The sequence below is a fragment of the Mirounga angustirostris genome, unplaced genomic scaffold (assembly GCF_029215605.1).
Source record: "Mirounga angustirostris isolate CCGP_5_RB_7025 unplaced genomic scaffold, mMirAng1.0.hap1 SCAF_16, whole genome shotgun sequence".
Taxonomy (NCBI): Eukaryota; Metazoa; Chordata; class Mammalia; order Carnivora; family Phocidae; genus Mirounga; species Mirounga angustirostris.
Window position 1 is genome coordinate 1,574,090 of NW_026991724.1, and position 13,396 is coordinate 1,587,485.

The 13,396-nt window shown below is 52.0% G+C and overlaps 1 protein-coding gene across 11 annotated transcripts in view; it reads right to left on the reverse strand.

Moving 5' to 3' along the window:
• The window catches only part of BANP (BTG3 associated nuclear protein), a 131,761-nt gene that overhangs the window by 12,421 nt on the left and 105,944 nt on the right, over positions 1-13,396 (reverse strand). For 7 of the 11 annotated variants that reach the window (XM_064581181.1, XM_064581177.1, XM_064581176.1 and 4 more), the window contains 2 exons: positions 11,443-11,586; positions 6,863-7,504 (listed from right to left, as the gene is read on the reverse strand). In XM_064581181.1, the coding sequence (XP_064437251.1) occupies positions 7,433-7,504; positions 11,443-11,586 (216 nt within the window). In that variant the 3' untranslated portion in view covers positions 6,863-7,432. Of the gene's footprint in view, positions 1-6,862; positions 7,505-11,442; positions 11,587-12,588; positions 12,843-13,396 lie in introns of those variants that run through there. The other 4 variants (XR_010408190.1, XR_010408191.1, XM_064581180.1 and 1 more) reach the window with 2 other exon arrangements.

The window sequence follows — 13,396 nt, forward strand, 5'->3', positions numbered from 1 at the left end:
CAGAGCCCATCCGTGCAGACCGGAATGGGTGCCTACTTCTTCAAATGTCCAGACGCCAACACAAGACCACAAGGACCAAAGAAAATCACGGAAACATGACACCTCAAAAGGAAACCAAGAGAATGACAATGACCCTAAAGAAAGGGAGGGTCATGAAGTGTCTGGAGAGAATGCAGAATAACCTTTCCAAAGAAATTCAGTAAACAAGAAAACACACACAATTAAACAAAATCAGGGAAACAATGCATGGACAGAAGAAAGAAGCTCAGCAAAGAAATAGAAAGTATTTTTCTAAAATCAGAAACCCTGACCTTGAAGAAAACAATGACATGAATGGAGAGCTTCAGTGAAGACGGGTCTGGCAGGAGAGGCAGTGGCAGGCCAGGAGACCTGCCCCTGGACTCACCCAGCAAGGGGAGCAAACTGCAAAGGGGAGGAGAACCCAACGGGAGCTCTGGGAGAACTTCCAGAGAAGCCATGTGCCTGTGACTGGAGTCCCAGGAGGAGAGAGGCGGAGGGGTGCTGAGAGCTGAGTTCAAGAAATACAAGTTCACAAAGCTCCAACACCCCCCAAATTCCAACCCCAAACTATCTCCTCTGGGACACTTACAATGAAACTCTCCAAAATTGCAGGGAAAAAAAGGTTTGAAAGCAGCCACAGAATAACTGGGAACCACCAGGGAACCCACAGGCTCCCAGCAGAGTTCTCCACAGAAGCAATGGAGGCCAGAGGCCAGCGAGGTGACGCATGCAGAGCGCTGAAAGAAAAAGGCTGCCAACCAGAACAGCCAGCAGAGGTGTCCTCCGGCAATGAAGGACAGAAAGCCATCCCGGGACAAACACAAGCAGAGGGAGGTCGTTAGCACGAGCCTGCCTTCCGAGAGGTGCTGAAGGGAGTTCTGTAGGTGTAATGGGTGGACACTAATTAGTAATACAAGACAGACGAAAATACAGGACACATTGATGCAGGTGAGGACACACTCAAATTCCCAACACTCTAACACGTGTGCTGACGTGCTCATCACTGACTCTTGCACAAACATTAAAGGACAGAAGTATTAAAAATAACCATCTGGGGGCGCCCGGCTGGCTCAGGCGGAAGAGCATGTGACTCTTGATCTCAGGGTCATGACTTTAAGCCCCACGCTGGGTGTGAAGGCTACTTAAGATAAAAATTAAAAAAAAAAAAAAAAACTAGCTACAATAATTTGCCAATAAATACACAATATAAGAAGGTATAAATTGTGACATCAAAAGCATAAAATGGGGTAAGGGTAAAGAGCAGTTTTCCATGTGATTAAAGTTGTTATCAACTTGAAAAAGATGTTAAGTTAGCTTCACAGTAAAGGCAAACAAAACCCTAGAAAGGAAACGGCATCAAAGCGCACCACCGCAGAGAACCATCACTCCATAGAGGAACCAGAAACAAGGGAACTACAGAATAGTAAGGAAACAATTAATAAAAGCATTAGTAATTCTCTTAATTACTTTAAATATAAATGGGTTAAATTATCCAATCAAAAGGCACAGAGTAGCTGAATGGAAGACTCAACTACCATGCTAAAAAGAGACCCATTTTGCTTTTTTTTTTTTTTAAGATTTTATTTATTTATTTGAAAGAGAGCACATGAGAAGGGGGAGGGCCAGAGGGAGAAGCAGACTCCCTGCCGAGCAGGGAGCCCGATGTGGGACTCGATCCAGGGACTCCAGGATCACGACCCGAGCCGAAGGCAGTCACTTAACCAACTGAGCCACCCAGGCGCCCGACCCATTTTGCTTTAAGGACACACAGAGGCTCGAAGTGAACGGATAGAAAAGATATTCCAAACCAATGGAAAACAAAACACAGCAGGGGCAGCTACACTTGTATTTTAAAAAATAGACTTTAAGTCAAAAACCGTAATGAGACAAAGAAGGTCACCATATAACGATAAAGGGGTTAATTCAATACACTGAAGGGACATAGCAACTATAAATGTGTATACAGTGGGTGGTGCTGTTTTTTTGAAAAGATAAACAAAATTGACAAAACTTTAGCCAGACTGAGAAGAAAGGAGAGATTCAAATATAATCGGAAATGAAAGAGGAGACTGACTCCTGACACCACAGAAATGCAAAGGATCCTACGAGATTACTAGGAGCATTTATGTGCCAATCAACTAGACAATCTCAAAGTAAGGGACAAGTTCCTAGAAAATACAACCTCCCACACTAAATCATGAAGAAATAAAATGTGAACAACCACTAACAAGGACATTAAACAGTCATCAGAACTTCCAACACAGAGAAGCCCAAGCCAGATGGCTTCACTGATGAATTCTTCCAAACATTTGAAGAAGAATTAGTGCCAATCCTTCTCAAGCTCTTCCAAAAAACTTGAGAAAACTCCCAAACTCATTTTACAAGGCCAGTATTACCCTGATATCAAGGCCAGATGAAGACACCACAGGAAAGGGAAACTGCAAGCTGATATCCCAGATGACTGTAGATGTGAAAATTCTTGACAAAATACCAGCAAACCATACACCATGACCAAGTGTGAGGACACGAGGATGATTCAAATCAATAAGCATGATATACCATGTTAATAAAATGTAGAATAAAAATCATATGATCACCTCAATAGATGCCAAAAAAGCATTTGGCAAAATACAACGTCCTTTCATGATAAAAAAAGTCTCAACAAATAGGTTATAGAAGGGACATACTTCAACTTAATAAAGGCTTCATGTGACAAGCCCATAGCTAATATCACCTCAATGGTGAAAAAGCTTATCCTCAAAGATCAGGAACAAGACAAAGATGCCCACTCTTCTTTTTTACAGTTTTACTGAAAAATAACCGATATACATCACTGTATAAGGCATACAGCATGATGGCTTGATTTACATATATTGTGAAAGAATTACCACGGTAGGTTCAGCTAGCATCCACCTTCTCATATAAATACAAAAAAAAGAAAGAAAGAAAAGAAAGAAGAAAAAAGAGAAAATTTCTCCTTGTGATGAGAACTCTTAGGATTTACTCTCTTTACCTATCCTGTGTATCATATGGCAGTGTTCACTAAGGTCATCATGTCGTACATCACATCCCTAGTACTTATTTGCCTTATACCTGGAAGTCTGTACCTTTTGACAGCCTTCCTCCAGTTTCCCCTCCTCCTAACTTCCACATGGGCTAACCACAAGTCTGATCTCTTTTTCTGGGAGTTTGGTCTTTTGTTTTAGATTCCACACACAAGTGATACCATACAATATTTGTTTTTCTCTGACTTATTTTACTTAGCCTAATGCCTTCAAGGTCCACCCATGTTGTTGCAAATGGTAGGAGTCCCTTTATTCTATGGCAGAGTAAGTAATTTCCACTGTGTATATATATATATATACACCACATCTTCTCTACCCATCCATCCAACCATGGACACTTAAGTAGTCTCCATGTCTTGACCATTATAAATAATGCTGCTATTAACATGGGGATGCAGGTATCTTTTTGAGTTAGTGTTTTTGTTTCCTATGGATATATTCCCATAAATGGAATTGATGAGTCATATGTTAGTTCTGTTTTTCTAATTGCTCTGGCTAGGACTCACAGTAATGTGTTGAATAGAGGTGGCAAGAATGGGTACCCTTCAAGGATACTCAACGGAGAAAAGACCACCTCTTCAATAAATAGTACTGGGATAATTGGGTATTCACATGCAAAAGAACGAAAATGGATCCACATCTTAAACCACTCACAAAAATTAACTTGAAACTGATTAAAGACTTAAATGTAAGACCTGAAACCATGAAACTCCTAGAAGAAAACATAGGAACAAAACTCCTTGACATGGGTAATGGCTGTCTGGACAGGACACCTGCAGCACAGGCAAGAAGATAAAAAATAAACAATGGGACCCCATTCCAACTAAAAAGCTTCTGCACAGCTGAAGAAATCATCAACAAAGTGAAAAGACAACCTACGCAATGGGAAAAAAATATTTGCAAACCATCTATCTGATGCGAGATTAATATCCAAAATACAGAAAGAACTCCTACAACTCAATAGCAAAAAAATCCAATTAAAAAATGGGCAAAGGACCTGATTAAACGTATCTCCAAAGAAGTTCTATGAAAGGCCAACAGGGACAAGGAAAGGTGCTTGACATCACTCATCATTAGAGAAATCAAATCAAAACCATGATGAGGGGCGTCTGGGTGACTCAGTCAGTTAAGTGTCCGACTCTTGGTTTGAAGATGTGGAGAAAAGGGAACCCCTGTGCCCTGCTGGTGGGATCGTAAACTGGTGCGGCCACCAAGGAAAACAATACGGAGGATGCTCAAAAAATGAAAAACAAAACTATCAAATGACCCACCAGTCCCACTTCTGGGAATATATCCGAAGGAAACAAATTTTTTCTAAGCACAACTTTCGACGTATTCTGCAAGTTTTGATATGTTGATCCATCATATTTAATTGGTAATTAAAGATACCTTTCCATTTTGATATTTTATTTGGCCCATGGGTTATTTTAAAAGTCCGTTAATCTGCAAACATTTGCAGATATACTCTTTTTTTTTTCATTAATTTTTAACTTAATCCCACTTGGTCGAAGAGCGCGGTCTGCAGGGTCTCAGTCCTTTGATGTCTGTGGGAGACCATCTTTATGATCTGGCACAAGGCCAACTTTCATAACGTTCCAAAGAGCCCATGGGAAGACTGCACGCTCTGGGGCTGCTGGACGCGGCTTGCCGCATGTCGGTTAGGCCCAGCTCCTTATCACGTCGTTCACATATCCGCCACCTTAATGATTTCTACGTACTGCATTTCTTAAACGCTTGTCAAGGATATTAAACGTGATGTCTTGAAATTGTACAGTATCTTGATCCCTTTTCTCCAGGGCAATAAAAAGGGGCTTTAAAACAATTTAGCTCCTTCCTGCCGATCCCAACTGACAAAGTAATTTTTTCCAATCTCTTATTGTATTTGAAAATTTCAACATGAGACAGTTTTAGGCACAGCCCTTAGACATACCCATTTGTTCTATTTGTTTCACCCATCCTTCTTCCTTTAAAACCTCCTCCTGGACCCACACTCCTGTTCTTGAAGACAATTCCTTGCAATTTCCTTTACAGGAGGGATCATCTGCAGGTGACACTCTCATTTTGTCTATGAAATGTTTTTGAAGTGTCATCCTTTATTTTTAATAACCTTGAGATAGGATTCTTATGCCAAAAAAGTCACCCTTTTAAGAAGTGTTTATTTCAACGACTTTTAGTGTATTTACAGAGCTGGACCAACGTCATCATTTTATTCCAAAATTCAAAAATTTTGGTTGGGCCAAAATTCCATCATTTAATGCTGGCCACCTCATGGGAAACTCTGCCTGTGAGCAGTCACTCCCCACTTCTCCTTGCCTCACCCCCTGCGCCCCGGATCTGCTTCTGCTCGCTGCCTCTGCGGACTGGCCTGTTCTGAGCACTTCCCGGCCACAGGACTGTAGAGTACACAGCCTCTCTCACTCCGCGTGAGGCTTGTGAGGTCCATTGGTGCGGCAGTCTGTATTGGAGCTTCTCTCCTTTTTACGGCCGAGTAATATTCCACGTATGGACGGGAAGATCACATTTGGTTTACCCATTCATCTTCGGATAGACACTTGGTTGTTTCCACTTCCGGGCTAATACGAATAATGGCACGATGCCCACTTGTGTACAACTTTGTGTGTGGGCAGGTGCTTTCAACGTCCGTGGGTGTGTACCTTACACGCAGGAGTGGAAACGCTGGGTTCGATGGTAACTGTCCCAGGTGTTCCCGAACGACCTTCAGCTTTCCTGAGCATTCAAGCAGGAGCTGAAAACGTCCTTCTCTCGGGGCCTTGTTGGCACAAGCCTGTGCTTCTGACTTCTGAGGCTGCAGAGCATTCGGCTGTGCTTCTGCCGCGGTCCCTCCCCTGCGCAGGGGCTGTCTTTTCTCTCTGGCTGCTTTCAGAATTAGCCTTGCCTTCAATGCGGTGTGGGGGTTCAGGCGTGATTTTTTTTCTTTCTACTTGAGATCTGTTTCTGGAATCCCTTAAACGTGATCTTTCTTCTCTTCTCTCCTTCTGGGATTCCAGCCATTTCCATCTACGGGAGAACAGCCCCTACCCACGGAGGGTAGATGGAGGCATGGGACGCAGAGGTGCCATCCCACTCTCAGGAGCTGTTCCCCCAGCCTGCCGTCCCCCGTCAGCGTGCCCCGGTGTAAACCACCCAGCCCGGCGACCCCCAACGGCGGGGCATGGGAGAGCTGCGACTGTTTGTGATAACAACTTCGAATCCTTTCCAGGAAAAGCACTGAGCTCACAGTCTAAGTCAGTGAACGCAATTTTGTGGCGGGAATCCCCCAGACCCCACCAACGTAACTGCCAAAACAGAGTGGACAGAGAGACCAGACACTGCTGGGCGCTTGTCATGCAAACCACCTCCGGGACGCTGGTGTGGAACTACCTTTCTTTTCAAAATTTTACAGGATGCGGCGTACGTCTATGGATGTGACTTCCCCCGGCGACCCCCAAGCTGTGACTGTGGCCCTGGGAGAGGCCCATGTCATTCAGGGTCTGCCTGCGGGAGCTCCTGCAACACCGAGCCAGGCTCACGCTATCTCAAGGGGTGCCCACGTCGGAGGGCACGCCGTGGTACAGCGCTCGGTGACCCAGGGAGCCGTTCCCACGGCCTAGTCCATGGAACCGGGAGAAACAGCCACAGCCTTCCTTTGGAAAACACCCCACAACTCCCGTCAACATGGCTGAAAGGGCCCACGGGGTGAGGCCCAAGCAGCCACCAGGAAGGAGGCCGGCCTCGGGGCAAACCATCTCTTCAGGGAAATGACACGAAGCTGCTGTGGTCATAAATACATTTTATTTCATTAGAAATGCATAATTAACAGTGTTGTGAGCATTTCCCCTTAGAAAAGTAGGTAAGCAATATTTCCATCAAAATCATTAGTTGTCTTTTGCAAATACCTATTTTCATTACACGGAACAGAGCACACAGCAAAAGGCTTCTGCTACTCCACTTTTTTTTTTTTTTCAATTTTCTTTTTTGTTATAAACACCATAGCAAATTAAAAAAAGCTGTTTGAACAGAGAAAAATATTGTAGTTCTTGATTTTCCGCACGTACTTAATGCAATCCACACTGTGCTTCCCCACTCTTTCTCTGGACGCCGACAGTGGGACTCGAAAGGAAGGGTCTTCTGGAGGGGCGGTGGCTGTTACTGGCCCTTTCTGTTGAGCGGGACACTCCCCCCGCGGGGGAGGCTTTCAGACGCACTTGAACGGAACACGTGCAGTCACCTCCGTGCAAAGCCGTGGGGCCAGGGCACGCGTAGAACGGGGCGGTTGGCTGGAGCCGGCGCTGAGCACGGCCACGGCTCCGTCTTAGGTCCTGTCGTGGGTGGGTGGCCCGTCCCGCCTACTGGATCTGGATGGCTCCGTGCTCAAGCTGCATTTCAGGCTGCAGGGTGGGCTGCAGGGTCTCAGCCGTCTGCAAGAGGGGAGAGAGGAGGGCTTTCTATAAAAGTACCCACCACGCAAGTCCAGGCCACTGGCAGGTCATTAAACACCAATGGCTTTTGTGGTTGAAAGAAACATACACAGCAGAGCTGGGAGGGGCCGAGGTTCGCCCCTGCTTTGGAAGAGGACTCTCCCCGGGGCCATGGTCTGTCTTTTCAGAACCTTCTGTTTGGCCACGCCACCCACCGACCCTCCCGCACATGCTCTGGGGCTTGCCGAAGCCTGTTCCCAGTCCCACCCCTGCTCCTCACTGGGGAATGCCTTCCGAGGGGTTAAACCGTCCTATGCACCTAGAAGTTCAGTCACCACTTTGCTTTCTTATAAAAACTGCTTCACTGTCCCCCCAAAACACCATTTGAGGGGCAGTAACCTTTTTCTCCTTAACGAAAGAAGTTCTAATCAATGAACTACAGACACTAAAAGGACTTTAAAGGTATATTTACAGGTTGAAGATGAAGGAGAAAATACAATTTAGAATAAGCCACCGACCATCCCCCTCAACGACCAGAGTAAGCCCCCAGATAGAGATTAACAGGTGTTCTTCCCTAGGCTCCCCCAGCTGTCAGCCCAAGGCAATGTCACAAAGATGAGACCCTCAGAGGCGGGCGTCCGGCCACCCTGGAGACGTGACCAGAGAGGCCAGGCATGAGCACGTGGAGGCTGAAGACGCAGAGAGCCAGGGACACAGCAGGCAGGAGCCCCGACGTGTGCGGCTGGTGCTGCACTTCTACTGTGGTTTGTGGCCGTGCCTCTGGAATTCAGGCAGCACGGGACACCGCACGGAGGGCTTCCTGAGAGAAGGGAGGGCCCTGCGGGTTACGGGCTCAGCACGGGCATCACCCACAGCGCCTGCAGAGCCCTGGACGGCGGCCCAGGCAGGAGTCAGGAGGGAGGATGAACCCGGGACACACACACAGGAGGCTCTCCACACACTTCCGGGCACGGGAAAGCGGATGCAGGCAGGCTGGGGCTGCAGGCCGGGGGGGGGGGGGGGGTCACAGTCTGGGCAGAGAGGACCCTCTGGGACGCAGAGTGCCTCCCCTTGATCACCTGGAAAGGCAGCTTCGGACTCGCACACAGAAAGTGGAACACAGACGAGGGGGGCGCCTACGTGGGGGACTCGGGGAGACTCACACCCTGATAAGGACGCCCCTCCCCTCCCCTTCGTCCTCAAAACGCAGCAGCCAGACCCGTGTCTCAGGCAGGAAATGTAGAGAAAGGGCTCCAACCACATGACTCAGAAAGTTCCAGACGTTTGAGGGAACCGAAGACGGCTGGCAGCCCTGGGCAGCCAACTCCGGCACGGGCTTGTGCAGGTCGTCACCAGGCAGTGCCCATCACACGGGGCCAGCTCCCTGGCGTCCTGCCCAAGAGAAGCCAGACTCCTCCTCCAGCCCCACAGGGGCTCCTAGGACATTCTTGTCGGCCAAGCGCGGTCTTCTCCAAGAAGGAGTTTACGTACCTGACCCTGTTCTGACCAGCAGACTCAAAGTAAATCCAGCAAGAGCTCCACAAGAGCAGACGGCCTTCCTGCTCGTAAACAGTCAGGAACCCCTTCCTTCTGCAGACACGGCCCCGGCTACAGGAGGCACCGGCGGGGCCACGGGAGAGCAAGCCCCTGAGGATGAGACAGGGGAGCGGGCCCCAGGGCCACGCATGGGGGGCCACACACGGTGGGCCACGTCCGGGGCTGCCCTGATACTGTATCACCTGCTGAGTCCAGGCCAAGCGAGGTCTCCTACAGGGAAACACCCCCGCGGGTGCACATCTCATTCTCTGGCCTGTTCCTACACATACTCATTAAGTGGGTCCCAAGAACTTGCCAGGCAGGAATTGAGACAAAGAATGCAGACAGGAAGCCAAGGAGACCAACAGCTAAACGGACATGGCCTTCCTCAATTCTGCAATCTGTAGAATGACCACGAACTCATGGTCCAGGAAGACGGCCTGCCACACAGCAGCCCAGGTCTGAAGCACGCACCGTGGGACCCTTCCACGCCTGCTGGGCAGCAGGGAAGAAAACTGCCCGAGGGCAATGACCCCACCTAGGACCATGCAGGGCATCAGACGCAAGCGACCCAGCATGGTTAGAGGGGGCCTGCAGGGGCCCTGACTTCCAGGACAGGCTCCTGCTCAAACCAGAGAGAAGTCCACCTCGTCCCCACAACACCGTTGGCTCCTGGTCACACTCAACCCTTCTTGGTTCATCTCCAGGGTGGAGTGGGCCTCTGTGGTCACTACCGCACAAAAGCCACACAGGACGTGGACCCACAAGGGCCCAGGCTGCCGTGGCCACTCACGTGCGAGGGGCCGGAGGAGTCTGAGGGGGACAGAGAGGCGGCGCCTTCTCCAGGAAGCACGCTCGCTCAAGGGGCCTCGCTATGAATTAGGAGATTAAGAATTTAAGTCCTCACAGGTCCGCCGAGCTCAGCCAGCTGGCCACCTGGTCACAGTCCCCTGGGGCACCCTCTCTGGCTACACCGAGCTCCACTCCTCAGCAGCCAGCTCACGAGCAAGCAAAGGAGAATGCCCTTCCCCCTGCGGCTAGGAGCACACACAAAACCCAGCACGGTCCTGAGCAGGGACAGAGGGGAGCGTGGGGGTCTGGGGCGTCGGCGCTGCGCATCAGAAGACGGTGGCGTGGAGATGCACGTGGCTCCTCGGTACCGGATGCAGAGGGGAGAGGGGTGGGCCCAGGGGGGCCCAGAGCATGTGAGGACGCAGGCAGGAGCCGACCAGCCGTGGTCGGAGCAGCCGAGAGCCCCTGCGTCAGCCCGGTCTCAGCCCAGTCTCAGCACGAAGGCCAGCGACTCCAAGCACCACCCACAAGCTTCGAGGACACAGGGAGAGGGTGCACCTGCCGCTCCCGCCACCCACAGCCTGTGCTTCTCTCCAGGGATGGACCCCCACGCTCTCAGGACCCGTCCCATGTTACTGCCAGAAGAACAGGCCCCGCTGTTCTCCGATCAGCCGACTACACCGAACGCACGCTGTCCCCTAACCCGGGGCGGCCGGCTGGCCCTTCGCACTAGCTGGGGGGCCCGCGGGACCCTGAGGGGAGGCCATGCTTGGCCAAGTGCACTCGCCGAGGGGCAGCTCCACAAACGTCAGACACCTGAAGCAGCAGGCCCCTCATCTGACATGCCAGGAGCACTTCCCCACTCCTGGGAAGGCATGGAGGATGGGCAGCGGGGACAAGACCCTCAGTCCAGCAAAGCCAGATGACAAGGGCAGCAGGGGTGGGGGCAGCCGGGGCTCAGCCACCAGACTGCCCCCTGAGGAGGCACACACTGAGCGGAGGGGACACTGGGCCCTACGCACGAGCCGTCCCCGGCAAGGCCCCCGGGCTGCCACGCGGGAGGCTGCAAACCGGGCCAGACGGGGCCCTCAGGACCCAGGGAAGCGCCACAGCGGCCCAGGGCGATCCTGCATCTCCACCACAGAGCTGAGAACCACAACCTGCCCCTGGGAACAGGGTCAAGGCCGAGCGCTGGGGCTACGTGGTCTGCAGGCGTGCTGAACCCCGGGCTGGGCCCTGTCGCTCTCAGAGGGGCAGTGAGGTCTCAGGTAAACGGGGACCCTCTCGTTCTGCAGCCCGCAGGAGCTGGCCGTGTGGCGTAGGCAGACACAATTAATATTGCCTCTGAATTTACAGAGAAGACAAGACACAGTAGATCTCAAGGATTGCTTAAAACTGGCATCTGCCGGGACCTAACTCCCAGCTTCACGTCGTCAGGCATCACAAAAATCAGGGCCTCCGTCCGCATCATGTGCCCTTCAATGACAGTCTACCCCCCTCGTGGGAGAACAGCAGGAGCAGAATCACCCCAGCTGCGTTTACACCTACAGAAGCCCCAGGACCTGTCCACAGACGGTGCGTCCACTTCCAGAAGGGGGCACGGCACCCACCTGAGCCGCAGTGGTGTGGTCAGTCACCGGAGCCAGCTGGACGTACTGGACCTGGATGTCGCTGCCCTGGAGAGGCGAGCCGTCCACGCCCCCAGCAGTGGGATCGGAAGAGGCCACGGCTATCAGCTGGGCGCCCTGCAGCACCTGCAGAGACAAAGCAGACCACGGTCAGCACGGGGCCAGGGTAAGCGCTATTCGACTGCGGCCGCACGAACCCAAGGAGGCGGCAGAGGCCCAGCCTCCACACCGTGGGGTCCACCGTGCGAATGTGTACAGCATGACCGAGCTGTTCTGCTGCATCCCCAAGTGACCTCCCTCAAACTGCCATGCACGGGACAGAGCGATGGGTTTTTAAGCCATGTAAGAAAAAGACCAGCCAGCTCCAGTTTTCAAAGAGTAAAGCTCAGGGGCGCAGTGAGGGGTGTCTGAGAAGGACGGCAAGGAGACAGTGGGAGGTGGGACAGAGAGACCAAAGCACCAAAGACCTCCTGGAAATCTCTGCAGTTTGAGGTTCGTGGGAGGGCAGCCCGGAGGGAACGGGAGATGGCATCATATCCCCAACCCACGTGCCAGACGCCTTCGCCGGCTCTTCCGGGCAGCCCCCGAGTGCTCAAGAGCCAGGGAGCCGGAGCCCTCTGAGAGCGGACAAACGCAGTTACGAAGCAAGCCAACGATGGGGCGGGTCTGGAGGCTGGGGCAGCCGGGAGACGACCCCCCACCCGGAGCCTCCGGGAGGAGCGGCCCGGTGACGACGCTGGACATGGACCTCCAGACCGTGAGCGCACGAGGACGTGGCCACCTGGTGCTGCAGCCGCAGGCACGCACGCAGCACGAGGGCCTTCCCTCAGCTGCCTCCTTCCAAGGAGCCGCTTCTCGCTCCCCAAGGGCTGGCCCGACAACAGCAGCTCCTTGTCCATCATCAGCCATTTGTACCAGTGCTCGCTCCCAAGAGAGGTTTGGAAAAACTGGCGAAAACCCAAGTCTCCTGTATCACTCCCCGGACCTCCTCTGCACCAGACCTCTCCCGGCCATACTAGGCAAGACCCAGGGCGGCCACGGGAAGGCAGCCAGCCCCCACGTGCCGCGGGACGGCAGCCTCGGGCAGGGGCCGGCCCCACTCCCCCAGGGGCAGAGCCTCTCCTCTACCTGGCGGAATCGAGTGCGGGACGCTCCCACTGGGCGCAGGTTTGCGGTGCGGGGGAGAGCGTGCTCACGGCAGCAACTCGGCCCCACGACAGCGAGGAAAGATCCGGATGCGGAAAGACGGGAAGGGAAGGGGTGCTCAAAACGGCCCATGAGTTTGCCTTTCGGTGGGTGAAGGGAAGGAGAGGCTGGAACGGACACCCTCACTGAGCACGCTTTTGCTCGATCCTGGTTCAAACGTAAAAACCACGCAGTGTCTGGAAACACGGGAGCAAAAACGTTAGGTGAGTGGTCACGGTTCTGTCACCACGGCACGCCGTACAAGATCCCTTAATGCGCTGATGTAAGGTCAAATCATCGACTATCCTTAATGAAAGCCACGCCATCGCGGACCTGTTTTCTGAGAAGCCTCTGCCTTCCTCTGGTTTTGGCAGTGCGCCACGACCGCCAGAGAAACAGGCATGTTCCGGTTTCCTGGGGGTGAGCTGCTTCCCGTCAGCACCACCGTATGCTGACTCCGCACACGGCCTGCACAGCTGCTTCCATCTTACCAACGAGAACGTCAGAAAGCTCAGAATCTGAACGTGCTGTGTTATGACGAGGGCAGGCGCTTCACCAGCCTGGCTGGCAAACGCAAATAAAAACGGGAAAATGTTTTCACCTGAGATTTTAACCCAAACACCACACTTCCTCAATGTGTCCACACTCGTTTGCTTTTGGCAACTGATTCGGGAACAAGTCAAAAAGTCAACGTGCGCGCGGGGCTGGCGGGAGAGGCCTTCCAGCCCCTCAGCGCCCTCGCCCTTCTTCA